The sequence below is a fragment of the Melospiza georgiana genome, chromosome 7 (assembly GCF_028018845.1).
Source record: "Melospiza georgiana isolate bMelGeo1 chromosome 7, bMelGeo1.pri, whole genome shotgun sequence".
Lineage (NCBI taxonomy): Eukaryota > Metazoa > Chordata > Aves > Passeriformes > Passerellidae > Melospiza > Melospiza georgiana.
This window is the reverse complement of record NC_080436.1, coordinates 21624073-21652057: the sequence shown is the minus strand read 5'-3', so window position 1 is coordinate 21652057 and position 27985 is coordinate 21624073. Positions and strand designations below refer to the sequence as shown.

The window sequence follows — 27985 nt, the reverse complement described above, 5'->3', positions numbered from 1 at the left end:
TATTTTGGAAAGCAAAACTTTACCTGAAATAACACATATTTTATGTCTAAACAGTAGTGTTTGGTTTAAAACCAAATGGATATTAAAAAGCAGCCCAAAATTTCGAAGCCTTAATATCTGAAGAAATTGTATATGTGATATGGTTGTGTATAAAAATAATCTTAGAACAAGAGCGATCAATACAAAGTTATAGAGTTTTTTTAGTATCTTTATGACTGCAGCTATGAGCTGTGTTAAGCAACTCTGAAAAAGTGAGCAGTAGTTAAAACTGACTACTCGATTAATAATATTTCTATTTCAGAATATTTAGTAACATATATCTGTGCAATCTTGCTCATAGCTGTCTCACTGAGGGTCAGATTCTGCTGTCCTTACTCATGTCAAATAATTTATTACATTGCACATAATCTTACTGATTCAATGTGGAGAATGATGGCAAAACCTGACCGTAGTGACTAAGAGCAACAGTTGCTTCTTTCAGTCTTTGACAGCTGCAAGAGCAACTCTGTTTTTCCAAACGGTCCATCCCAAATTCCGACCTGTAAGAGTATGTACCTATATTTAGCTAGTGAGATTAAATTGCAGAGGCTTCAAGCAGGGCAAAAAGCACATTGGTCTGCCTTTTTTACAGACAAACCCTTGGGCAGACAACAGCTAAAGCTTTCTACTCCCTCCCCTTTCCCAAGTGTTTGCGAAATGGATTCCCAAAGGGAACTCACTGAAGAGCTCAGACTTTACCAATCCACCCTCCTTCAGGATGGCCTCAAAGAACTCCTTGAAGAGAAAAAGTTTGTAGATTGCTCTCTAAAAGCTGGTGACAGAAGCCTGCCTTGCCACAGATTGATTCTGTCGGCATGTAGCCCTTATTTTCGTGAGTATTTCTTATCTGAGCAAAATGAAGAGAAAAAGAAGGAAGTAGTTCTAGATAATGTTGACCCCAACATCCTGGATATGATTGTCAAATACCTTTATTCAGCAAGTATTGATCTCAATGATTCTAATGTGCAAGATATTTTTGCTTTGGCCAGCCGCTTCCAGATCCCTTCTGTATTCACTGTGTGTGTGTCCTACCTTCAGAAGAGGCTTGCTGTTGGTAACTGTCTGGCCATCCTTCGGTTAGGTGTTCTGCTTGACTGCCCCAGACTTGCATTTTCTGCCCGTGATTTTATTTCAGATCATTTTGTGCAGATCTGCAAAGAAGAGGACTTCATGCAGCTTGCCCCTCATGAACTTATCTCAGTTATTTCACCTGACAGTTTAAACGTAGAGAAGGAAGAACTGGTATTTGAAGCAGTAATGAGATGGGTCCGAACAGACAAGGAGAACAGAGTAAAGAGCCTGGGGGAAATTTTTGACTGCATACGTTTTCGTCTAATGCCAGAAAAATATTTCAAAGAACAGGTTGAGAAGGATGATATAATTAAAAGCAACTCAGACCTTCAGAAAAAAGTTAAGATTATTAAGGATGCTTTTGCTGGAAAACTGCCTGACTCTAGCAAAAGCACAGAGAAGTCAACCAAAGGGGAGGTGAATGGCGATGTAGGAGATGAAGATTTACTGCCTGGCTACCTAAATGACCTTCCCAGGCATGGCATGTTCGTCAAAGACCTGATTCTTCTGGTTAATGACACTGCTGCAGTAGCTTATGATCCTCTTGAAAATGAATGTTACCTGGCAGCTCTTGCAGAACAGATTCCCAGAAATCATTCCAGTATAGTCACCAAACAAAATCAGGTCTATATTGTTGGAGGACTCTATGTGGAAGAGGAGAACAAGGATCAGCCTTTCCAGTCATACTTCTTCCAGGTACAAGCTTTATATTTGTGGGTATAATAATAGGTGCTTATGAGGGTTACTGAAAAGTGTTCTGAGTGTCTGCAAGTGGGTTGTCTAGTGTCTTTGTATGGTGATGGAGAGAAGTATCTAGAGAGAGTTATTTTTGTCTCAGAGACAGAAATGAAACTGAGGGCCTTGCATCTTCTTTTTAAAGATTAACTGCTGGTGAGATCTCAGAAAATATTAAAAAGATTAGTATATTCTGTCTAGGCACTGCTTTTCATTAAGGCTCAGATTTTTCATTGTACAGATGTCTAAATTTAAGTCTAATAATACTTTTGTAAAATACTCTGTGTATTTTTGTTAACTCTGATGAAAGTTGGAGTACTTTAGCTGGTTTAGATTTGATGAGATGTCTTTCTTTTTTGCATCTGAAACACTTTCATGACAGCAGTAATGTGTGTATTTTAAGAGCAATTTCTGCTACTACTAAAATTTCAGAAGTCCTTTTTGTCACATCTACATTTGAAAGCCTAAGGGCCATATAAATATGTAATTTAGAGGCAGAAGGTTTTTTCCTTGGCAAACTGTCAGTGTCAGTACACTAAATACCATGTTTCAACCGAATGTAATTGTGTATCTTTGTAAATCTATAATACAAGGGTGATTAGTGCTAACTGTAACTCCACAATATATTTCAGGAAAATTAGCAAAAATGCAGTTTGCCATGCTTATACCATAAACTTAGTCTGTTGTGTTTTTAGCTACATGCTTTGGTGTATATTTAAACTATTTTGTGCTGAATTATACAATATGCTGCTGGCTACGTCCTCTCTTTAGGCACACTGGCCTAAAAGAGTAAAAGTAAGTCCTGTTTAAATATGAAATAAAGCACAGTAATAAGCAGTGATAAAATTTTGAAGCCTTCAGATATTAAAAAATGCAAATATTGTTTATAGGAGTATGGCTCACTCAGTTCACACAATAAAAGACTTGGTTTCAGACATTTGTTACATGCATGAGAGGGAAGTCTTAGTTTGTGGGGGAGGGACTAACACTGTTTCATTTCCTTATGTAGGTGTAAAACACTAATCACCGAAGTGAAAAACTTGTTACAAAAATATTCTTCCAATAGAAATAACACATTGATGAAGTAATGTGTATTTAGTCCAGAACTGAGTAAGTCTCAGGCTACTAGAAAGGGACCTCTGAGAAACTAAACCTCAAGACCTATACTAAAAATAGATGGGAGTTTTCAAAATTCTACTTTAAATGTCGACATCCATTTCTTGAAATCATCTTTGTTTGCTTGTCATCTTTAAGCTTGCTTACTGCTGCTATTCCCTAAAGTTACAGTACTTGTCTGCATTACCCATGTGACTGTTCTTCTCTCCAAAATATTAATACAGTGCCAAACCAATTCTCACTTGCTGATCTTCCTTTTTCCACCAATGAAGCATTGCATTTGGTAGCTTGCAACCTGGGAGAAAACAGGGCTGCCACTGGCTCGAAAATGCATGACAAGGTGATGCCCTATCAGCAGTAAATATGTCATCTTGAAGACATAGGGAGTAAGCTGTGATCTCTGTGATCTTCTCATTCCCCTACCCAGATCCAGCTACTGGGGAAATCCATGTCCACAAACTACATTTCACTGTTGCAATAAAACTTTCTGTCCAACAGGAGTGGTCTGTCAAATTCGGGAGATGCACTTAGCATGGAAACCTTGACTGTGGAACGTACTCCTGGAAGAAGAATGTCACCAAGCTAAATTCTGAACTTTATTTTGACTGAACTTTCTTTTACTTCCTATCAAATGCCTTTACACCCACACAAACTCTTATCTTACCCTCCCTTCCTATACCAATGTCCAGCAAATCTATAACAGTAGGTCTGAAAAAATAGTTCTTTTTCAATGTTAGAGGTAATTCAGGTTCAATCACAAGTTCTCAGATCAAAACAAAAAATAAGCACCACAGTTCTAGGAAAATCCTGGGTTTTTTGCCATCTGTCCTCCTGCTGCTGTCTTCTGCTTTTCCTTAGGTGTTTTCAGTATACTGGATGTTAATTAACTGAGAGAGCCCTGAGAGTAATACAGTAGAAAAGACATTAATATTATTGCTGAGGGAGCTGCAGTGAGTTCCTGTTTTGCTTAAGAGTGGTTTTTGCATCTTCAGAGATCTCAAACTCTTGAGGGTATTTGTGATGGATCACACATCTGTTGCCCTAAGGATTGAAAAAGAAACATCTGTGCCCTTTGCCATGTGATGTCTCCTGATCGTAAGAACTGTGTAAGGATGTCTGGCACCTCACTGTAGCGATGAGCACAACCAGCTAAACACAGGTGTGCACCTGCAGGAGTGGCTGCTCCCTCGGGCAGGAAGAAGAACCACCTGTTCTTTCCAACGTGATAGGGAACCGAGAGTGAGGGACCTTTGTGTAAGGAAGAAGAGCTTAATAAAGAGGCAAGGAAACAGTGAGGGTGAGCAGACACAAAGAGAGTTGTATGGCATTGACTCTGCTAGATCTCAGCACAAATAAGCATGGATGGGTAGGAGACATCATTCATTAGCCGCACTGAGGGAAGGGCAGGTTGTTCAGGCAAGCAGATTTGCTGTTGAGACACTGAGTGCCAATAGATAAATTCTGTAGAACAGTATTCATTGTGTGGATTTTTACTCTTGACCTTTCCTAACCCTTGCTGTTCTGATGCTCTTTCAGCTGGATAGCATTGCTGGAGAGTGGGTTGCCCTTCCTCCACTGCCGTCAGCCAGGTGTCTCTTCGGGCTGGGAGAGTCAGACAACAAGATCTATGTCATAGCAGGCAAGGACCTTCGCACCGAGGAGTCACTAGATTCAGTACTGTGCTATGACCCTGTGTATGTGCCAAATTTAATTATGCCCTCTGAGGACATATGTAGATGGCTCATTGTTAGTTGAAAAAACCTAACAGTGATCTTCTTGTTCCAGGGCAATGAAATGGGGTGAGATCAAAAAACTGCCCATCAAAGTATATGGCCATGCAACTATCTCAAACAATGGACTGATATATTGTCTTGGTGGGAAAACTGATGATAAGTGAGTTTCTAAGTCTTTTTATGACAATAACATTATCCTCTTGGTCCTTACTAAATAATATGTCTCACACTCAGAAATTAGGTTTTCCCTTTCCTGCATCTCTGGTATAAGGTTGCTAATAGTCTGGCATACATTATGGTATGGAGGATCTATGTTTTGGTGATAAGGTAAATTACATAGAAATTGTAATCCAACTTGCTGTTTTAATAACCATACTTATTTCCAAGGCAAATTTTACTTACACTGCAGACAAATTAGTTATACATAGCTATGGGGACCTTCACTGAAAGTACTCTTTCCTTTCAGATAGAAATACCTAGGTGCCCTGGATTTACAGTCTGTTTTTCCAATTTTCTTGCCTGTGATACCTGTCATACTTTATTTGGTATGACATTAGGAAAATAGAAGTTTTCACTCACACTGAACAGGGGGTGGTAATTTTTAAGTGTTTTATAGGAGATATTTAAGATAAAAGTTTCTAATATCCACCAAAACTTCATCATAAACTTTCCTTTACATAACCTTTGCTATATATTCCTCCACAAATCCATCTGGATACAATATGGTGGGAAAGGACGTTGTAGTACAAAAGTACAGTGAAATGGCTGCCTTGTGTAATGTAAACCACATTTGCTTTAGCCCTATGGATGAGTAATGCTTTGTAGACATTGCAAGGATTAGATACAATAAAGGATTGTCCAGGATAGGAAAGAGGTGGTATAGATAAACCTATACAGTCTACCTCAATTAGATCTACTTGGAACAAGTCAAAAGTTCATTAGAAATGATCACCAATTTTCTTTTTGCTCCCCAGGAAATGCACTAATAGATTATTTGTGTACAATCCCAAGAAAGGAGACTGGAGAGACCTGGCTCCAATGAAAGTGCCTCGCTCGATGTTTGGAACAGCCATCCATAAGGGCAAGATTGTCATTGCAGGTGGTGTCACTGAGGAAGGCCTTACTGCATCTGTTGAAGCTTTTGATCTGACCACCAATAAGTGAGTGCAATATTCAAGCTACTTTAATCAAGTGTTTTATCATCTAGGCTTTTAGGAGCCCTAGGTAAGGGTCTCCAAGCTGTTCAGGTACTTATACTCCCTCTGAGACATTTGGTCTGCAGTCACATGTTCAGCAACAACAGCAGCAGCTTACAGAGCAGGTCTGTAGATGTTTTTCCTGCACCTGCACACATTCCAGTTATTATGCTAAGGCCATTTTGTATGAAGCATATTACTGAGCAATCAGGGAATCTGTAAGAAGTTGTCGCTGAGAAGAGATGTCTTAACAGTGTAATTGTGTAATTTAAGAGCTACAGAAGTCCCTGAGGGCATGGAGACACCAGAACATACTGCTGATAGATCTCAGAATTTTTTCGTTTTATTAAACCATGGTCTTGGTACCTGAATTTGTTGCTCAGAGAAGTTTTAGTGCATTCAGTTTACAGTATTTCTTATGAGTTTAACTTGACTTTTTCTTTTGATCCTTAGATGGGAGATAATGCCTGAATTTCCCCAAGAGAGAAGTTCCATTAGTTTAGTCACTTTAAGTGGAGCTTTGTATGCTATTGGAGGCTTTGCAATGATTCAGCTTGAATCTAAAGAATTTGCACCTAGTGAAGTCACTGACATATGGAAGTAAGTTTCATTTTAGTCACTCTTTCCTGGTCAAAGGTCTTGTCTAAAATTGAGGTTTGTAGACGCTGGAGGCTAATGCTATTTTTCTGTTTGACTCTGACAATGATCAGAGCACAAGCTGTAAAGCATTTGTTGACAGATAAAAAACTTTGTCAGAAAGTAACAAATAATCATGAGACCTGGATCTAATGACTACTTCCACCTACTAATGATTTGACCAGTCCAAGTCATGATCTTCAGCTTCTTTAGAAGAGTAAATTGCCATCTCTTGGCATTTTTAGCCTTGCCAATAAAAACATTCTTTTGTGGCACTGTGATGCAGAAAAGGATGTACATACAGAGGCCTGTACATACTGATATGTTGGTGGTCAAATGAGTAATGTTCCAAGAGAATGAGAAGTCCCTATCTCCTGGGGTTTTTTGATCTAATCACAGCAGCAGTAATGAGACATCATATCTGTGTTGCAACTCTCAGTTGCCTGTGTAAATTCAGAAGCTTTAGTTGGGAATAGGAAGGAAAACCCTCCAACTTTATGTGCAAGAATCTGAAGAAATTCAGAAGGGATGCCTAAGGGGGAAGCTTTTTTAAAGCATGACACAGGTCAGCAACAAGCTTTAGGGACCAGGAAAAGAATAGCTTGTGTGCAAGAACATCTTTCTGTTCTGGAATAGAGGACAAAAGCAGCCTTTCTTGGCACCCTTGAGCACACAGTTGCTACAAGCCTTTGCAACAGGTGCACTATCCTCCTTTTCATATATATGTGCTGAAGCATCAAACTCAAATTTAAAGAAGCTATTTTCTAACTTCTTTTAAAATGCAGGTATGATGATGAGAAGAAAGAATGGGTTGGCATACTGAAAGAGATCCGATATGCTACTGGAGCCTCCTGCCTGGCCACACGCTTAAACCTCTTCAAGTTATCCAAACTGTAAACAAAATGCTGGAAGATGTGATATGGTGAAGGAGTTCTGACAGGCTCTTCTGGTTTTGTTGCATGAAAATGTCCCCAAATTGTACAGTTTTATAGCAGCATACTAGTCATACTGGGAACTGTTAAATAGTTCATTTGTCTGTCCAGTTCTTAAAATACTTTCTAGCTAACCAGTAACCACAGAATTTTTTAAATTTCTAAAGGTGTTTAAATTTCTAAAGGGTTATAATTAATGTTGATTAGATTAAGATTTTGGCAAGAACTCAATTTTCCACCCTGTGAAACAGCAAACAACGCTAGTTAGCCTTCCTTGCACTCAATACAATCCAGTTATTGGTGGTTTGTCCTCCAAACAATGTGCATGAATTACTTGTTAAGTTAAATACAACTAATAGGTAGATAATTTTATTCTAACTGGCTGTTTGTAAGGCCAGATTTCCCCTTTTAGTAATGTATGTAAATCCTTCACTCTTCAGCGATATCTTGGAAATATTCTCATCACAGACCTCAAAAAATAATTTAGCTTGGAATTGAAAGGAATGTTTGAAACAAAAGTGGCTTAATATTATGTGGCCTAATAAATGCCAGTTTCAGCCAAAACTATACTAGTAGACAGAGGGTAGAGAGAGAAGTTCATAAGGTTAGTAGCTCTACTGTTTTACCTACTGTGTTTAGACTTCTGATAACAAGGGTTTTCCACTTTTTTAATGCTTTTGTATTTATTTCCAAAGCAAATATTTTATGGAAAGTTTTCTCAGAGATCTGAGGTCAATAGCAAGCATTCATGAAAAAGTCCTAAAAGAGCTATCTTTAGCAAATACCTGTGCCAGGGAGGACTTTTTCATTTACTAGAGAGTTGATGCATTTTGATGTTGAAACTTTTAACAATTAAACTTTGTTTTTAAAACTATAAAAGTATCACTTGATGGCATCCTTTTTTAGTGATTTGCTCATCATCACTATCATACTGACAGGACACAGATCTCTTAGTACAGCCTTTGCCCAAAATAAAGCACTCAGTTTTCTTCTTCTTCAGAGCTTACTTACCATTTTTTTGTCGAGTAGCTCTTCAAAGGATTTCTCCATTGCATAAAGAGGCTGTCATCAATCTAAAGGATTTCATAAATTTAAATCTAAATTGGAAAAGAAGGCCACCACACCTGATTGAACAGCAATGTCAGCTATCACATGACCTTTTGCATTGCCCTCCTATGAGACAGAAGTAAACAAATGCAGAGGCACAGCCATCATATTCATTTCAGTATGTTACTGACCACTAGTACTTAATCTGGGGGGCATCTTCCCTTGAGTACCCAAATCTGCAGCTGTGCTTAGCACCTATGTTTATTGGCTCCAGTTAGATGACTGGTTTACACCACTCATCTGCTCTAACACTTGCTGATTTAATACAGAAAGAATGAGTGCAAACAATCAAGAACAACACCTTTTACTGAATGGTTTTTTGGGTTTTTTTTGCTTTTCTTCAATACCCTTTCTGGATCACTCATAACAAGTTTTAATCCTCTTCCCATTGTGCATACTCATAACTTTATCCACACAGAATTTGAAGAAAACTGGCTTGGTACAGTGACTGCTAGAACCCTGAAAAGCAGGGCTCAGCTCAAACATGACCACTCTGACTGATAACTTCAGCCACTGACACTCCAAGGCTGCTGCTTGAAGGCTGTCTGTACAGAAACAGAGTCATGCAAGAGTCTTTGACAGGTAGTCTACCTTCTGAAATACTAACTTATATTTATGATTGTCTTCTCCATTTTATACAAATTATAATGCACACAATCTTTCTATGTGCTGTGTCTTCAGTGACATTTCCTCAAAGCAGTCATTACATCTTGGAGCCTTTGTCCATTTGATAGCCCTAAGTGTCTAGACTACTAGTTTTGTCAGTTATCCCACAAACATGGGGGCTGCCTCAGGAGGAAAGTACCTTACAGCTTAGATCAGTTCTGTTGGGTTTTCCTGACTTTGCATTCCTGTCCTGACTTGTATTCAGTTAATAAAACATTTTTCTTCTGCTACTGAATAGTAGAAAAAAAGGTGACAGCCAGATGCATAATGGCCAATTCAGATAGGCAGTTGCTTATCTCTGCCAGGTTTCAGGTGAAGTGATAAAAGAATGTGTCCTGTTTCTACTACATAAGCAAGAAAACATCTCCTCTTGCACATGTGAGAAAACAGGCACAGCTGGCAGTCTAGGTGATAGCAGCTGTAGGCACAATGTGGCTGCCTCTGGAAGTGGGATGATTTGCCAAGCATGACACCCCTGCAGTTACTGCTCTACAATGAACATTCTCCTGGCTATTCCACTTCTTCCTTCTACATCTCAGTGTCTTATACCTCCTGCACAAACCCTGGCTGGATTTTCCAGTGTGTTAAGGTGTTCCACAAGGCTCAGCCATTCTTCTGCACACACCAGATCACAGAGTAGGAGAAGCAGCTGGAGGTTCCTCACCATCCAACACTCTCCCCACAGCACCCCTGTTCTGAGAATGGAAACTGAATGGCTCTAAAAGCAGCCTTATTAGAAAATGTGTATTTCAGTTTCTTGGTTTCAGAGTACAGATACTGTTTGATTCCTAGCTGCTCATTCTGTCACATAGTGGAGGACAGACATAGTTTCCAGTGGATTGCTGACTCCACTCTCCTAGTCAACAGTATTTCCAACTTTTTCTGTAAAGAGTTTTATGTCTGGCTAAGCCTCTGAATATTTATTTAGGAAATAATAATGTAATTTGATTGCAAAACTGCCAAATTCATGTGCTTGTAATAGCTTCCAGATAATGAGAAATTGTGAGCATCCTTACCACATCTTCACAGACTGCTGTGACCTCCCTTTTGTAATCCCTAACGAAATGAGGATTAAATCTCTTTACTTGTGATGACCTTGGCAAGCCTTGGCCCACCTGATACAGATAAAGAGATTTTATGAGATGTTTGATTATACATAAACTGTTTTTATAAAAATACTTTAGACTGCATGTCTGATATCACTGTATTCCATACAGCTGCTGTCTCAGGTATTCCAGCTGTTCACTTTTTGTTGACAGAACCATGGAATTCCATTCGAAGTGAGGAATCTGTAGAACAGAATGGTACAAGCCATTTAACATTGGTATAAGCCACATACCACGTAAGAGCAAAGAAAAGGCTCTCTGATATCTGTTGTTCTTCACTTGAAGATATTTACCACCTCTCAAAAGCCTGGCTTACTCCAATGCTGAAAAGATCCAATTCTTATTGTAAGATTCTCCTTTATGTAAGTACAGTCAGTCTGCTTCTAAAAAGCAGCAGAGTTGCAGAGATATAAAACACAATATAGGCTGTGACAACTCCATTACACTCTCTTTTAAAACACAAACTGAGAGAAAAATCCCAGGTCACTGTAGTTTGTAATGCTAATGTAGCAGACTGGAATGTTGTATCAGTAGTGTAACATGAAAAAGGATAATTATTCTGTTCACAAAAACCACAACCAACAAAATTTAAGCTTAAAGAAGGATTCTAGCTAAAATTAGGTTAGGTGAGTTGTTAAATATATAGGAACCTCTGCATTAACGAGTCTTCAATTCCCAAATGTTTCAGTGCTGGTGGTGAATTATGTCTGACCTTTGGTGTTCCCTGTCACAGCACTATCACTGCAGCAGACAAACAGCATCCATATCCCGTCTGGCAGCTGCCAAACTGTCTTACCACTCAGGGAGGGTATGTTCAATCCTTTTCTACCATAGAAATCTTCAGTGAACTGAACTGAAACTCTCATTTGACTTTTTCTCCTTTACTCAGGCTGCAATGAGATTACTAGCTTGCCTGCAGTAAGGTTAGAGTGGGACCTTTTCACTTCAGCTTTGCTTCACCCTCTTTCAGAGAAGGTGTGAGTTCTGCGAAGTCCTTACACCATTTTGAGAACAGCTTAGAGCTTCCTCCCTAACTACAAAAATTGCTCTCTCCCAGTAAGTACTTTTAATGATAAAACTGCTCTACATCTGTTGGATCATTTTGCACTGCTGATACAATCCAGAGAGGACACAAAGCATTGCTGACTGCTCACCTGAACGACTCGGTACCCCAGCATTTCCAGGTGTCGCTTTTTCACTGCAGGTTCTCCTTTCAGATGACGTGAATAATCTTTGCTAAAAGCTTTTGAATCAAGAAATTCCAAAGCAATTCTGCAAAAAGTAAAAATGTGCATTTACTTCCACATCCTACCTGAATAGCAAGAAGTGGCAGCTCTAGTTCAGTACTGATAGTTACAGCAAGACTAGATAAACCTCACAATTATCAGAAAACAAAAAGTAAACAACTCCCTGGAATTAGACAAAACATTTTCCTCCTATTTATCTAGAGATACTTGAATTCAGAAAAAGCATTTTCTCCCTGCATCTGTTTTTGTTTCAATGGTAAAAACAACTAACCAACATTTTCAAAGCTTGCATTTGAAAAGGGGGAAGGAAAACAGTATTCCAATCTCATGAAACACATGTCAAGAACCTGTACTGAGTTTGGCTGGGATGGAGGTGCTATTCTTCATACCAGTTGGTATGATGCTGTGTTTTGAACTTGTGACCAGAACTGTCAATAACACACTGATATCCTGGCTACTGCTGAAAAGTGCTTGCACAGCACCAAGGCCTTCCCTGTTTCTCCCTGTGCCCACAGTGCATACAGGCTGCATTGACAAGAGCAAGGGACACAGCTGGGAGGGAACCTCAGCTGCCTGAAGTGGTGTTTCACACCATACAACATCATGCTCAGCAGTAAAGCAGAGGGGACTTTATCCCACACAGCCATTGCTCTGGCACAGCTCTGCTGTAGGTCAACGACTGCATGGCCATCCATTGCTTTGTTTCTCCCTCCCCCTTGTTTTTCCTCTCCACTTATTAAACTGTCTTAATTGCAACCCAGGAGTTTTCTTCCTTGCTTCCATGTTCTCTCCCCCCTCACACTGCAGGGACATGAGCCATGTCCTGCAAATGGGAGGGAGCAGATGTGGCTAACCCAGCACACCCCAGCAGGCTAAACCTCATTAGACTTTGGAAAAAGGAACAGAACATTAGAACATGAGCATCAAAAACCCAGTCTAAAGTGGATGTAAGCTTGGAAGAGCCAATGTGCAAGAATTCAATGTACTGACCTTTGAGCTCCTGGTGGGAGAGCCTTTCTCCATTCATCCTTGAAGTCATGTCTCAAGGGTATTTCCCCCACACCACCCAAAGCTATATTCTGAGCCATATAGGAAAGAGGCTTTTTATTTACATCCAGGACACACTCAAAATCTGCCAGAAAACAAAACAAACCTGTTTACTGACAAAATAAAAATGGAAGAATTTGATCTTTTCTACAAGTACAATGTTTACTTGTAGAAAAACAGATAGCCATAATTAGAGATACCCAACTTATTAATACTACAATGAACATTTTGGAAACTATATTTTATACAACAATTTCTTCTTTGCAATATCTTGTGTTATTTTGAGGCCATATGACCAAGAACTTCCTAATCTTGGTAACAAGAGTGATATGAAAGGACTTCATAACAATTTTAGAGTATGAACTTCTCACCTATTTCATAGTAGTACGGTGTGAGAACAGATACTCTTGAGTAATGGCTCCCTCCTAAGATCTCTGTCAGCATTCTGTGAATGTGCTGTTGCTGTGGATTTATTTGGCTCATGCCTACAAAGACAAAATAAAGAATTCATACATCAAAACTTCCACAGCCAAAATTCTGAAAATAGTGCTTTGAGACATTGTATTTTTGACAGCCAGGCTACTGAATTAAATATTTTCCACAGATCCCGAGTGCTATTCCATCATAATTCAGAGACAAAGTGATCATATTTTAGCTAGAAAGTGGCAGGTGCATGCTATTAAGTAAATTTCAAATCCAGAGTTTGGATCCCAGGATTTTTTCATTCACATACTACAAAACCTCAAGTTTTAGGTTTCACCTGGTGGATTTTGTTTCCTTTATTTATGTTTAGACATGTATTTACTCACCTTGGGTTGATTACAGCCATACCCCACTATCTGCCACTTCTCTGTCCATTGCAGATTAACACCCTGCTCCATTAAACATCTTCAGTCTTAAGAGACAAAGCAGCTGAGTTCTGTGGATAGCACAGCAGATCTCCCCATGAGAATTAGTGGAGGAGAGCCTGTGTTTGCATTTGATGGATTCTGAATTGATTACTGTTCTGAAAGATCTCAGCTGCTACACTTGATCACTAGCCTACTTCTCTATCTCTCATCCCTGATGGATCTTGATTCTTGTGAGGAAAAAGGGAGGATCAAGTTCAAAAGCAGGCAGTAAAAATGTTTACCTTGAAAAATTTAAGTCAAATGTTCAGTTTTGTAAGTGAAGCAGGGAGCAAAATGACCCATGTCTCCAGTACAGAATGATCTTCCTGCCTTTCCATCCTTCATGCCATACACTGTTTCTGTGTATTTAAATTTTAATTCTTCTGCAGAAATATCCCATCTCTACTACATTAATTCTCACTAGGAAAACCAGTTTGCTCCCAGTTGCCCTACTAAGTGGTTGCACTACAAAATGCTCAGCAGAGAGGGGTGTGCCTTCTATTGTGTGCTAGTGTCAGTATGACAGCTTTAGAAGAAATATCTAGTGTATTTCTAAAAAGATAGACTATTGTGAGTAACAAGGGCAGTTTTTCCTGTCCTAAATGACTTACTGTTATGAAAGACACGTTGGCAGTATGGCTCATGAAACCAAGGGATGTGAAACTCTGGGCATTCCAGACAGACTGCTCTGTTCAATTTCATGAGGCTCGAGTGGACCCTCTGCTTCACCATATCAGGCAGGACTGATTTAAAAAACAAAACAAAAACAACATAGAAAAGTGTGAACTGAAATGTGAAAAATCCAACAAATTGAACTAAATGGTAACCTCTGAATCTTTTACTAGAAATGCAAATATCTGTATACTATGGCATTTATACAACTCATGCTGCAGAATTTTAGAAAGGTTCTCAAAATCCCTGAGAAAATAAATGAAAAAAACACAGTTCTGCTCAACATTAAGAACAACAGGAAGACAGAAGACAGAAATTGCTTCTATTGTGTAAATTTAATTAAGTAGTTGAGGGCAAAATGGCAAGAGTACACTGATAATGAACAACATAGAAGTAGAGAGGAATGAAACAGTCAAGCACCCAGTCTCTTATTTAGAGAGAAGAGACAGGTAGGATACATTTCTTGAAGACAAGAATCCCACATTATTCCTTCAGCTTTGTGACTACTTCTAGTAAAAAACACCACAGTCAGGTAATTTTATTTCCAATAAAATTGAAGAATTAATAAATACTGAGTGCAATAAGTTGACTATAAAATTTTATATTACTTTCTCTCACCTGCAATACAGGTCTGTACTTTTAAAACAAAAACCATATTTTTGTTCATTCCTGCCCTTTAAGCCCTCAAACTATGACTATATTATAAACAGGGTGTCTTTCCCAAAAGCAGAATCATTTAAAGAGTAATTCTATATCTCAAGTCATATGTAAGTCCAAATTGCATTTTATGCCAAATGCTACACAATCAAATTCATCAAAAGCTAGATAGCTACCTTTAAGTTGAGCATCCAGTTTGCTTAGGAAAGAAACATTAAATATGGTCGTTATCAGAACTGGAGGAAAATACCCAGCCATTGCCAAAACATGACCAAGCAGCACCAAGTGATAATTTTCAAGATGACCTTGAAAAACCAGAGAGAAACCCATATTAACACATGACAAAGATTTGCAATGCCCTTTACCTGGCCTCTCAAATCACCTGATTTTCCCTCTTAATGTACAACACAAATCCATACACACTTCCTGCACAATTTTAACTATTTCTTTGTCATGAATCACAAAATGTATCCTGTTCCCAAATGATGTTTCCTTGGGGAACACAACAATTCTAACCAATAACAGCACAGTGAATTAATCAGAATTTTCACTTATCTTTTACTATGCCAAAAAATCCTTTGCTAGTCCCTTATCAAGAGTAATTTTCAGCGGGTGAAACAAAACCTAAAATTGAATAATTGTCATGGTTTAACCCCAGCAGGCAGAGTATTAGCAGTAACATAATTATCTTCTCTTTGCTTAATCAAAGTACCATTCTATTCCCATTTTCATTCAGTAAAAATCTTTGTCTATTGCACTTACTCAAGTTAGAAGTAAGATATTGGATACAACTCTTAAAGAATTCTTCATTGTCAGGAGGGTCATAATTCAAAGCAGAGAAAAGGAAGAGAATAAAATAGATTTCAGTGGTGAGAATCTGAAAAAAAAAGACATCCTAAATCAAGCTATTGCAAAATATCCTACTATAGCTTTATAATAAAGAAAAGCTTTATAATTAATTCAGAATTTGGAGATTTAGGAGTAGACAAACTATTTTCTAAATTTTTTTGGTCAACTTTTCTGAATAACAAAAAAATAAAATTGTTGAAATTGGAGCCACAACTAAAACTTCAAATTTATTTCATGTAGGTGATCCAAGTGTTTCTATATGCTTAAAGAACCTTTTAAGAAGTTTTTGCATTAAATGTTCTTAAAGAAACAAAACTGCAACAGAATAAACTTGAAGATTTATATGAACACCAGATTGAGAATGAGAAAAAAGATAGTATGAAAAAAAGAGTAATTTTGACCAAATAGACAGGCTATTGGGGAAATCCCCAGAACAATTAATACTGTTAAAATATCCACCAAGTGATATGACTATTTATCAAGTTTAAAAAAAATTAAGATGGTCAAATGTAAAGTTGAATGCAAATTATGGCTGACCTAACACTGAGTGAACAATAAAAAAGAAATGAAAATTAATGATAAATGCAAATTTATACACATAGAAGTAAAACAGCTTTAAGTAAGCAGAAAAAAACCATTATCTCCAAACCAGCTACGTTGAAGAAAACTCTTAAAAACATGTGTGGATTGTGCTCTGAAACACATCAACTACTGATGTGCCCTTTCTTACTGAATAACTCACAGTAGATAGAAAGAAAAACTAGGACACCTTGTCTATGTTTTCAACAGTCACAGATGCTATTCTGTCAAATAATGCAGGACAACGGTGCTCTGATTTGATGAGAAAAAAACACAGGGGTAAAACATTAGCCCATGTTATTTGATCTATCAAGTGCTGACACATGGCCAGAGTTTCCTCATTCAGGACTTCTTCAAACCACTCTCCATTCACATATGGAAGCTCTTCCAGCAGAAGATTTAAGCTGTTGGCTTTCTGAAGCCTCTGAAATGCACAGTCATTGAGTTTTTGCAGAAGCTTGGCACATAGCTCAGAGCTGTTTTGCCAGTGAAACTGGCCATGATGATTCCACTTGACAAGAGCTGTAGCAATGCAATTCAAATGATGCAGTCTGCATTGAGGCAAAACTGCTGCTGCTTTGTTTATAATAATTTCCTCCACTTGGAAAGAAGGAAGCATGGCCAGAACACGAATTACAGCTGCAGTATCAGCAGGTATCACACTAGATTTTAAATAACTGGAAGAGAGACAGAAATAAAAAGTCCATCAGTAGTGACAAAGTGCAAATATTTAAACAAAACAAAAAAATACATGCTTGAAACTTCTCGTTTGGAAGTCAAAAGCTACACATCAAACATAAAATAAGAAAAATATTAATGACTTGGCAGAAATCTACACATCATTTTCAGTGAGGTTAATTTCTTCCTTCTAATTTATTCAAAACTGAAGAAGGGGAAGAAGACAGTGAGCAGCTCAGTCAGCTGGTGAGACTCCACCTGTTACTGATAAACACAGAAGTTCTTAGTAAGGCCAGAAGGTCCACATTTGTCAAGGTACTCTGTGGATTTATGGGCCTGGTTAACTTCTGTGATTTCTGTCCTAGGGAGCACCAGATTTCAAGGAGTCTGAGGAACATGAGGACATCATCCACCAAAAAAATATGTACAGCCAAGGCATTACATTCCCATAGAAGCTGAGCAATCAAAGCAAGATCTCTTGTCTGACAACTTTCTGCTGTTCTGTAGGAGCCTAAGAACTAACTGGACAGTTCTTCAATCAAAAGGTACTTCTGTGTCACACTTTCACTTGTCCCAACTAAGGCATTCTGTCTCTTTTTCATTACTTCTTCTGTCAAACATCAAATACAATATTAATATCTACCCATCCTATCAAATACCAAGCAAAATTTATTGTCATTTCAACATCATTATATTACAGTGGTCAGAAGAAAAATGGAAAAAATATTTTCAAAAGGTACCATATATATTAGCAGATACTGTTGGGTTTCTAGTCAAGACAACATTTACTTTCCATCATCTGATTTACATGTTTAATAAATCAAATACTTGTAACAGTTTGTTACTTCTTCATATTTTATGGGTAGAACACCAACATCTTAGACTGCTATTTAAAATCTTGAGTAGAAAACTGTTTAAAACTCAAATAGCTACATTTCCAAGAATACACACTTACCCTAGTAGTAACATTTTTAGTTTGGCAAACAGCTCCACATCCTGGCAATGCAACACCACCAAGTACTGGGTTAACTTTACCAACTGTAATACATGATAGCTGTCCAAGTGTCTGTGCAGAACAGAAGCCATCCTGAATTCAAAGAGGAAAACATTACATTATATTAAGCTAATACAAAAAATACTGCCAACTCCAACATGCCACATGAAATAGAGGTGGCTTGTGATGCACAGTACCTGTGGGAAGGGTTTAACACAACTGCACTCATCTCCGCATTGATTTTGACACTATTCAACTTAGAGCAGCCTCTCTCCACTTACTGAATTGCAAAATTAAAGCCACACAACAAAAACTAAAGTCATCACAACAAATCAGCTACTTCACACTACTAATTTCTGTTACAGATTTCACAATCAGTTCAATTTAGAGTGGACCCAGAACACAGACTAGAATAGCATCAGCAGCTCCAGCACCACCACATTCACATAACTGCGGTTGCTACAGCTGTGCTGGTCTAAAGCTGCAGAGGGGGATAGATTTATAGGGAAAGATAATACTTTAAGACCTTCTTTAGACAGTGAGACTCAGGAACAAAAGGCATTATTCACCTGATCTTCCTTTTAGTATCCCTTTGTGCCACAGAACACAAGTTTGTCCTTTTTCTTTCAAGGATCTGTTTGATTCATACAAGTACCTTCAATCCAACAATTGTTCACAACCTGCACTTAATTCTGCTGTATCTCTGACATATCTAAAGCTACATCTTCTGTGCCTAAAACATCAACTTCTTTTCCATTCACTGTATGACAGACACTACCCCTCCTTATAAACAGTTTTCAGTTCAAAACTGCAGAAAATGTGGCCCAGGTTCTAAAAAACACAAGCTTTAATAGTCCAAAAAAGGACACAATGACTTTTGAAGAAATAATTCACAAAAGTAACAGGATCTTCAAGACAGGATATGTTCACTGCAACTTACCAGGTTTCATTTGCACTCTCCCGAGTTTACAGTAATTGTTAGAGGTGAAGTTTATCACAGATTTGTAAGTTAGACAGATGCTATACAACAGTAACTTGGTAAGGGTGAAATGCCTTTCTTTGAAATCCCTAAATTGCCTCAATTACTTCTGGGTCAAGCTGCAATATTCTAGAATCTGTAATAGCCAGTAAGTTACAGTGTATAAGAACTTGTGTGCAAGTGATGCTCCTAACTTACTGGATATGTCAAAGTTTTCCACACTAAATGGAAGTTTACCTAGAGAATACAACATCTTAGTAATATCAAAACCATTACTTTTTGAGTAGATGAGAATTTCTGCATTTCATTTTCCGCATAGTTTTCAGTATCATCAATATTTGGTGACTGCTAAATTCCTCTGCCATGTTTACTGCAGTTATCAGCAACCTAAAGAGGAAAAGACAATTTCCAATGAAAAACAGTTGAAAATCTCTGGCAAACATTGCAGCTATTTTCTTTACCTATGAGGAAAAGAACCAAAGACTATTTCTGGAAGCAAAATTATCCCAAACTAGAGACTTTTGTTCTGTGGACATTTCTTCTAAACAGCTGGTCTGTCTAGCACAATAAAGGGGTGTGAGTGTGTTGGATCAGTGCATCTTGCTCTGATGCTAGAAAACAGCAAGTCCAACAATTCTAAAAGTAGACAAGAAGTAGGGAAGGTACTCTAAGACACAGAACAATTCATGATCAATCAGCAAGCTACAGATAACAGAATCAAACATGAACTTAACTGGTTCTGTGTTAATTAAATCCAATGTTTATCACAAACAATATAAATTAAAAAAAAAAAAAAAAAAAGAAGAAAAGCTTTTGGAACTACATCAGCTATGGCAAACCAACACAGGCTTGCAGCAAATCTCTGAATAAAGGAAATGTTCACGAAGAGAAGTATGAAAATATGACTCATTGTAATTAATACAGAAAATTCTGCCTAGAACTGCAGGCTTTGAGAGACCCATGAGTAATATCACCCCCAAACAGGATTTTGTGGCACAAGAAAAACAGGCAAAGAAAAAAAAAGTGCCACACAATCCTATGCTCTAAATAAATGCTGAAGTGTTCCCTGATGACGATCTTTCATAAAGAACAGGATGTCAGCAGTCTAGAATAGGACAAGACTCAGGCTTTTTCAGCTACTGACAATCTTAAAAAGCAACACATATCACTGCATATTTTTCTCAGAAGAAAGACAGAAATGTTTTTACTACCACCCAGTATGAAAGGAAGGATGTAATCTAAGAGACAGAGCTACAGGATGGCCTTGCATAACAGCATTCACACCCCCCCCTTAATGGATCTGATTCAACTTCTTAATAAAACATACTGCTTTGACAGTGTTTCCATGATGAAATCATCCATTGCTACACTGTTACAACCAGGAAACCTAAGGCTCAGCTCACAGATGGGCTCAGAAATTCCTCCAAACACCAGTACATTTTTAATTTCTGTGTAAGAATATGTGCATCATAAATAAGATAAAATGATTAATAAACTTACCTTTCTCTAACCTTGGGTCCTGCCAAAGGCCCAAGAGAAAAAAATAACTTTGCAAATGTTTCAGGATCATAATACTCATCTATAGCTTCAGATAGCAGCTGTTTAGCAATCAAGCGAAATTCAGCACTGCCAAAACCCAGCTGCTCATACAGTCCAAAAATATGACTAATACTGTGTATATCAAGATGGGAGGCACTTTTAAGGAAAATCCTGTTGCATTTTTCTAGCACTGGATGATATCTCAGTTTAACATTTTGGAGAAACTGTAGTATTCTTCTGGCATAGTTCAAGTGGACTTCATGCTCTTCTTCTAAGAGCTGTTCAGCCTTGTGTAGTAATCGATCTCGAAAACTCTCTGTGATAACTTCAGATATGCTGATCATCAACACTGACAAGATCCTAAAAAATTCAAAAAGTCTCCTATTTACACATTGAATATAGTAAGCAATACATTTTATATTTATTAAATGAAGTGCAAAAAGAAATTAATGGTAGTTCAGGTGTTGTTGGCTTCTGTGCAAAACGAATTTTAAATCAAATCCAGAAAACATGGATGAGTAAAAACCATTTATCCTATTAAAGTAAAGATTCTGCTTTCAGAGAACCTCTGAAATGTCTGAAATTATTTAAAATTTTCAGCCATCTCTTACAAAGTTACACACGATGAAAGAGTTTGCCCAAGGCAAGGCCCTGATTCATATTTGCTGAAATATCTTTAACGTTCAATAGACACTAAAGAAGCCCGAACAATTCACAAGTGACAGGATGGGGAGAAGAGTCATTGTCACTCCTAAAGAAAGAATGCCTTCCTAAGGGGATAAAACTTATGACCATACAGAAAGTTATTTCACTAAAGAAATGCAGTCCTGTTCAAAGAGTTTCATAAGCAGGCTCCTCATATCTGAAAAAAATCAGTGGGACTGCTGGTGCTATATAAAGCAGAAGAAAGAAAGAGAAGCTGTAACAGCCCCAGGGGAACAGAAAAAAGAAAAAAATTATCTTGGTCCTCTTTGACTCGAGCTGTGCTTAAAGTAGTTTAAATATGAAGGTAAGGGGCTAGACATGCTAGCAAGAGAATTTAGTAATTCAGCTTGACCAGAAAAACAGTGCTCTGAAGATAAAGAAACACAATATTGTTTTAAAACCTCTTACTGCTGTTAGCAAAGACATGTCATGGTAGACATGAGAAACTATCAATGTCAAGGGAGAAAAAGGGAGAAAAGCTTCTTCTGGTGAGTCAATAGCCTCTAAATTACAAAAAAAATTTCCATGTTTAGAATCAGGATAATGCTGATTGTAAATATCTGCTGTACTGTAAGAAGAACCGTGGAAATGAATTAAATTTCTATAAACTAAACAATCAAGCTGTAGTTTCAAACATTTAGACTGGTTATAAGGAAATTCTTTGTAAAGTCATTGGGAAAATGCATTCTCTTGTGAATCAATGCACAAATACAAAACACTTCTTTCCCACAAACCCCCAACTGAAGCAAAGTAACCTCCAGCTGAGAAAAAGGCAAAGTCTTCAGAAAAGACAGACCAGTAATTGCAACATTTTGTTTCTTCTGCTTCTGACACTTACCTTATATCCTGTATAGAATCCAGTTTCATGTCCACAATATGAGCTACTTGGCCAATTATGGGACTGAGGTGCCTGTGCTGCTTGTATAAGCACAGAGCGAATTTAGACAGACAAGGCAAGCTAAGCCTGTCAAGACATTAAAGACAGTCAGACAGGATATCTACCTTTTATTTCTAATCAATAATTAAAGACAAAAATATTTTTTAACAATTCTGTAAAAAACAAGGTTACAGTCAAATTACAAAACAAGGAAAGAAAGTATCTAAGCAAAAAACCTAGGTGTTTAATATTAAAGCATGTTGTGTATATGGAGTTCTACAAGAATTAGTTGTACTTCACTTAAACAGCCTGAGAAATCTATAAAGATTATATTCTCAAGCAATTATGTCAAATGGATAAAATGAATGTGAGCAATTTATTACTTGAGTATAACTTTGTTTTCAAGCTACACTGTATTTATTTACTTCAAGATGCTCCACATATAAAGAAGAGGCAGTTCTGTGATGCGGGTGCCGAGACTGACACTCGGTTCTGCCATTATCCCAAGATTAAAGAGTCAAAACTACAATATCCCTCCTCCAAGAAGGACTTAAAAGACAACAAAACACAACAACAAAATGCACAAAGGGAAAATGTTGATGTTTAAACACAAAATGTTTTATAAAAATTGAGATAAGCATGATTCTAATAACCATTTAAGACCTGGACAGCAAGCACAGAGGTAAAATTGTAAATATGAAAACCTGCAATTCACTTCAAATACAGAAACCTACACAGACAATATATTCCAAAATCTCAAATGCTGGACTATCTTGTTGCAGTATCTGAATCTCTCAAGCATTTGTGTACCAAATAATTTGTATAATTTTCAAAACCTTCAAAAATACAACTGACATTTAAAATAGGCATATTATATTTTAAACATATATACTCTTTGAGAATTCTTGAGTAACCTCACATGAAGCAAATCATGCTTGCAACTTATACCTTTCACAAAGCACAGCAGGACAATACTTGCCTTTCTAATCTTTTCCATGCTTCTGTAACAAGCACTTTTGTTAGAGAAACGTGGTCTTCAACATTGAGCCTGCAAAATAAAGACAATGCTTTACTTCAATAAGGAAGTAAAGGAGTATAAGGAAATAAGTATAAGGAAATAAGACATATGTCTTTTCATTATTTATCACAATGTTTTACTTTTCTATCATTCTCTCCATTCAAACAGATTGTAAATATTTGTGCATGAATAATCAGAATTCATAAAAATCATAAAACATATTTAATGGGACTGCAAAACAGATCTGTTATGCCTGTATCTCCAAAAGTGAGGCACAGGACACTATGCTGTGTCACACAGTCAAGAGTTCAGAAGCTGCAGCAGGGCAGTCTCATCACAGTCTCCTTATGAGAAAGCTCTGTAGTCAAAATTCCTTATATTTTTAATACCAAATACAAAGAGTATTTAATGCTCTTTACCTCAGGATGCTATATAAATTGTCCACTATCACCTCATCTTCCATGAGTTCCACCTTGTTTTCTGCCAAAATGCAAAGGGTGAGAAACTGGGAGTGATTTCTTACATAGTCAGTAGTCCTTGAGAGAAAGGGCTTCTTCTTTTGCAATTGCCACAGCATGTTCAATGCAATTCCCACGTGCTTTTCAGAAAGTCTGGCCTTGTTTCTTCCAACAAGGTTGAACACTTCATCTTCATGGGTGCAGCCATTTATCTGGCTCAGAAGCACATCACTACACAGAGCCCGAGCTTGGTAACGCCTCAGTGTGAGCAAGCAAACCTGCCTCAAACAAAGCATTTTGCTAATCCTACCAGCCAGATGTAAACTGTCCAGAAAGATTCTTCTTTCACTTTTCACAGAAAACCATGCTGTTACAGACAACAAACTCAAATATCTGAAAAACAGAAGACCGTTTTTCTTTGATCCTGTATGGTCACTTTATTAAGAAGTCAGTTCTGAGGTACCTGAAATGAGAAAGTATCAAAGTGCTTAATTTCAGTCACAACAACAATCAGTGTCTCTATATTGTGATGTTTTAAGTAAGATAAACTTAAGGAGAACCTACAGCCTGGACTGTTCTCATAGAAAAGCTCCCAATATCAAACACTGACAGGCTCACAAGTACTGTGAAGTTAGTCCACTAGGTAAGTTTTCAAATTTATAAAACTGCCTTTAAAAGGTCACGTGCTATCAATGTAATTACTGAGAAGGAAAAGCTGAAGATTTTAACATTCCAGCACTGCATGACTAAGGGAGGCTTGCTCTCACTAGGCCATAAACCCAAACTGGGTTCCAGGAATTGCCAGAAAATACAACTATTGGTGGTAAAATGAAGTGAGATGGCTTCTAGTCAAGAAGGTTGATCACCTTTGTATTACAGGATACTGATCAATCACATACCATCAGCTGAAATTGCCATTGCACTAAAAAAAGCAACCTGACTCCAAATTATAATAGAAGCTACAGCCTTATCTAATGAAATTTATTAAGTATTCATTTGTTTTCTTAGAATATACCCCAATTTGTACAGAGTGCTAACAACTGTGTTCTACAACCTACATAATTGATTTCAAGCTGGAGTACACAAACCACAAGTGATAAAAGCCTTAGTACACCAAAGAAGCTTCATCAAGTTCCCTGAACTTAGAGATCATGGAAAAGCTTGCAAATCTTGCTTTAGAAGATATAATCATTAACAACTAAAATTATCAATACCTTCAGCAAACCTGAATGCTCTTCAACTGTAGGCATGATCCCATCAGTGCAATGTTATCAAGGCGATGGCAGCAGTACCCAGGTCTGTTGAGGAAGAAAAAACCTTATTTGTGCAGCCTGTGCAAGGTACTGAAATCATTCCAGAAAGATGCATATAGGTGGATTTCCTTTGACATCTGTACAATCCTCTTCCTAGAACAAAAAGCTATACAGCACATTGCACTACACTGCTGTCACTGACACTGGGGCAGACACAAGCAAAGCTAAAATGAAGTAATTTTAATTTATGATCAGCTATAATAAGAAATCTTTTCTTTCCTATTCAAAATGAAAGAATACAAAAGAAGGTACAAATTTTTCACATACTATGTATTAAGTACTTTTTATAATAATGATTTACTTTATAGTCCCTTGTCAGATATTACTCTTATTTTTTTCATATGGTAGTTGCCTTTAGAAAGAATACAGTAGTGGCAAGCTAAGTGCAAGAAGTCAGGATAAAGTAGATACCTGAAGAAAATATAAAAACCTTCAGACTCAGTTTCCTGTAAATCCATGTGACACATCCTTTCCCCTTCTCCTGCTGCAAAAGACCTTGCATATCCTGTTGATGGGGAACCAGGATCTCTATCTAAAACAGCTCACAGGAAGCTTCAAAATATTTCTCTATTCCATTGAGCAGATGCAAGTGATTTACTACAAACTTTTACACCGTTTTAAATCAGAGTAAATTCCAGTATCTTTCAAAAAGTTCATCAGTAGAAAACATTGGATGTTTTCAAACATAGAGTAAAACGAGAAATTTGGATCTACCTAAAGAACTATTTCTAAGATGTCCTTAGAAATGCAAACTTACCATGCAAAACACACACTAGAAGGACAAGGACTTTAAAATTATTTGCTATCGGTTGAAACACAATAAGCACTTTTAAGTCTGTATTACAAAACACAGCGAGCCAGGAAGTCTCTCAAAAAGGAGCAAATGTGGACACTCACCACTCCCCAAGAACTACAGAGAGCTGCTTGTGCAGTGCAGGCACCGGCGGGCCTCAGCTCCTGTGAGCCCGGCCGCGGGAATACAACAGCCCCGTTCCCGGGTAGGAGCGCTACCGCCGCACCACCCTGCCGCTTCCCGCGGGGAGCCCGCCCGCTCCCACCCGCTCCGGCACCGCGGGGAATCCTGACCCAGAGGGCCCCGGAAAGAGCGCGGCAAGGGGCCGAGCCGGGCAGGAGGGCCGCGACCCGCGCCGCCAGACTGCACTCCCGCCTCCGGGGGCGGCGGGCACCGCTGAGGGGCGCTCCCTGCGCGCCTGAGGCCCCGGGCGGGCGGCAGCACCGGGCGGGAGGCACCCGGCGGGCGGGCACGGCCCAGCTGTCGGCCGGCGCTGGCTTCAGCGAGGGCTCGTCACACGGTAAACTCCACCGCCCGGCGGGGTTAAACAAGAAAGCAAAGGCGCCGGTTCCGCAGAAGCGGAGCGGAGGAGAAGCTCTGGGTTTACCTTTGCACAGGACCCTTCCTGCTTTCGAGCCTCCAGACGCGGCCCCAGCGCTCCACGTGCCCCGGCGCTGTCACTCGCCGTGCGCATGCCCCGGGGCACAGCGCTTCCCAGGAAGCGTAGGGAGAAAGGGAAAAGTCCAGCCAGTTAAGACTTTCCAGAGGAAATAAAAATAATAATTAAAAAGGTCCAAGGCTCATACTGACTATTGCGTATTAAATAAAGCAACGTTTTTATAATTCATTCGTGGGGGGAAGGAAGTCTTTCCTGCCTAGGAAAAGCACAAAGTTCAGAAGGGTAAAGTTGAAGAGCTAGGCTTTGTTGTACTTTAATTAGTGTTATTTTATTTTACCATTTTTTTAATGCTTTGCAACAACAATAAATTTAAAATGAATGAGTTTTAGCGGAGAAATCTAATATATCTTGCAACAAGTATGTTGCTTATGTGGAATGTGCATTTTTCTGGACCTTTTCTCACCACCATTGATAGCAGAAAGACATTTAGAAAGAATGATAAAAATCTCAGATTGCTCTACATTCTATCCAAAAAACACAATCATGACCATGACCAATTCTGACCAGCTGTATTGCACCTGTCTATCAAATGCTTTGGGGTTTTAGTTTTTGTCTGTCACCTCCAAATATACTGGATGCCTATGAATATGGAACTCACTCGAACTAATAGAATAGAACCTAAAATATTTATCACAGGTCTGTGGTATTTTAGAAAAAGAGCATGTAATTTTTTTCAAACTGGATTAGTTACAATTTTTGTAATTGTGGAATTTATAACTTGGACAGGTTCTGTATCATCTTGCTAACAAATTCCAGATTGCTCCAGTTACAGTTTACACAGGCATGCAAGTAACAAAGCGAGACCCAAACCCTGCCAGGTGAGCTCAAAGGGTGGCACATAAAGTACCTCTTTCAAGAATGTCAGGCCTTGTGCAAACTCATAACAATTCCATGGCATCTGAGAAGAAAACTGTAGCAGAAAACAATTCCATGGTCATACAAAGGAGACTTCTGTAAATCATACAGATTTTTCATTTACAAGATGCTGAACTTTTCACTTTTGACTTATGAAGTATACATTTGGATAAAATAAAATAATGCCTAAACCAAATTAAAAATGCTAAATAAAATGATGTTACATTTTAAAGTGGAAACATAGGGGAGGAAAGCAAGACTTAACAAAGCATGCTGTGCTAAAGCCAGTGTTGATTTATTGAACAGATGTTCACTCACCAGCTCCTTCAGGATTTCAGAACTCACAGGTGTCAGTTTCACATTTTAAACTGGTCTTGTTGGTTTGTTTTTTTTTTTTTCCATAAAACCACAAGATCATTGGGGTTTTTACTTCAAATAAACTTCTCATCAGCCAGTCACATAACTTCCATCACTTCCCATTATGTATGTGATTACTGACCCAAAGGCCTACTGGTTAGAATTAAAACCCATCGAAGGAGGTACATACTTCAGCGCCAGTCTTAGTTAATTTTGAAGGTGCTCACAACTTTAGGCATTGCTATAAATTTCATTCCTTAATTTTAGGATACATTAACTTTGAATTGCAATACATACCTATGGGATACTATTATCAGTTGCTCATTTTTGGCACAGTTGGCCTAAATTCCCATTTTAATTCTTTACAAGCCCTGGCGAGGTGTACTGCTGGAGGAACCCTGCGCGCTTCCAGCACCGTGCAGGACGGTTCATTTACCAGCCCTTGGCCATTTCGCGGGCCCA

General features: G+C 38.3%; 2 protein-coding genes across 3 annotated transcripts; one reads left to right on the top strand and one right to left on the bottom strand.

The window, feature by feature from the left end:
• The first annotated feature begins 3 nt into the window (after positions 1-3).
• Positions 4-8337, top strand: KLHL41 (kelch like family member 41). Its single transcript, XM_058027463.1, has 6 exons — positions 4-1806; positions 4498-4655; positions 4747-4854; positions 5669-5854; positions 6344-6490; positions 7312-8337. The coding sequence occupies exons 1-6, from the start codon at positions 550-552 to the stop codon at positions 7421-7423; spliced, it is 1968 nt and encodes a 655-aa protein (XP_057883446.1). The 5' UTR covers positions 4-549; the 3' UTR covers positions 7424-8337.
• FASTKD1 (FAST kinase domains 1) lies at positions 7977-26857 on the bottom strand. 2 transcript variants are annotated; one of them, XM_058027461.1, is made up of 16 exons: positions 26240-26857; positions 24741-24824; positions 23488-23989; positions 23030-23098; positions 22012-22137; positions 20430-20828; positions 19206-19316; positions 17912-18043; positions 16469-16955; positions 15613-15727; positions 15027-15155; positions 14133-14264; positions 13003-13116; positions 12575-12716; positions 11492-11609; positions 7977-10520 (listed from the first exon to the last, which is right to left on the bottom strand). In XM_058027461.1, exons 3-16 carry the CDS (start codon positions 23820-23822, stop codon positions 10431-10433), a joined length of 2499 nt encoding a protein of 832 aa, XP_057883444.1. In that variant the 5' UTR covers positions 23823-23989; positions 24741-24824; positions 26240-26857; the 3' UTR covers positions 7977-10430. The 2 variants fall into 2 exon arrangements, with proteins under 2 accessions (XP_057883444.1, XP_057883445.1); XM_058027462.1 differs by lacking the exons at positions 24741-24824; positions 26240-26857 and having other exon boundaries at positions 23592-23649.
• Between the last annotated feature and the right edge of the window lie 1128 nt (positions 26858-27985).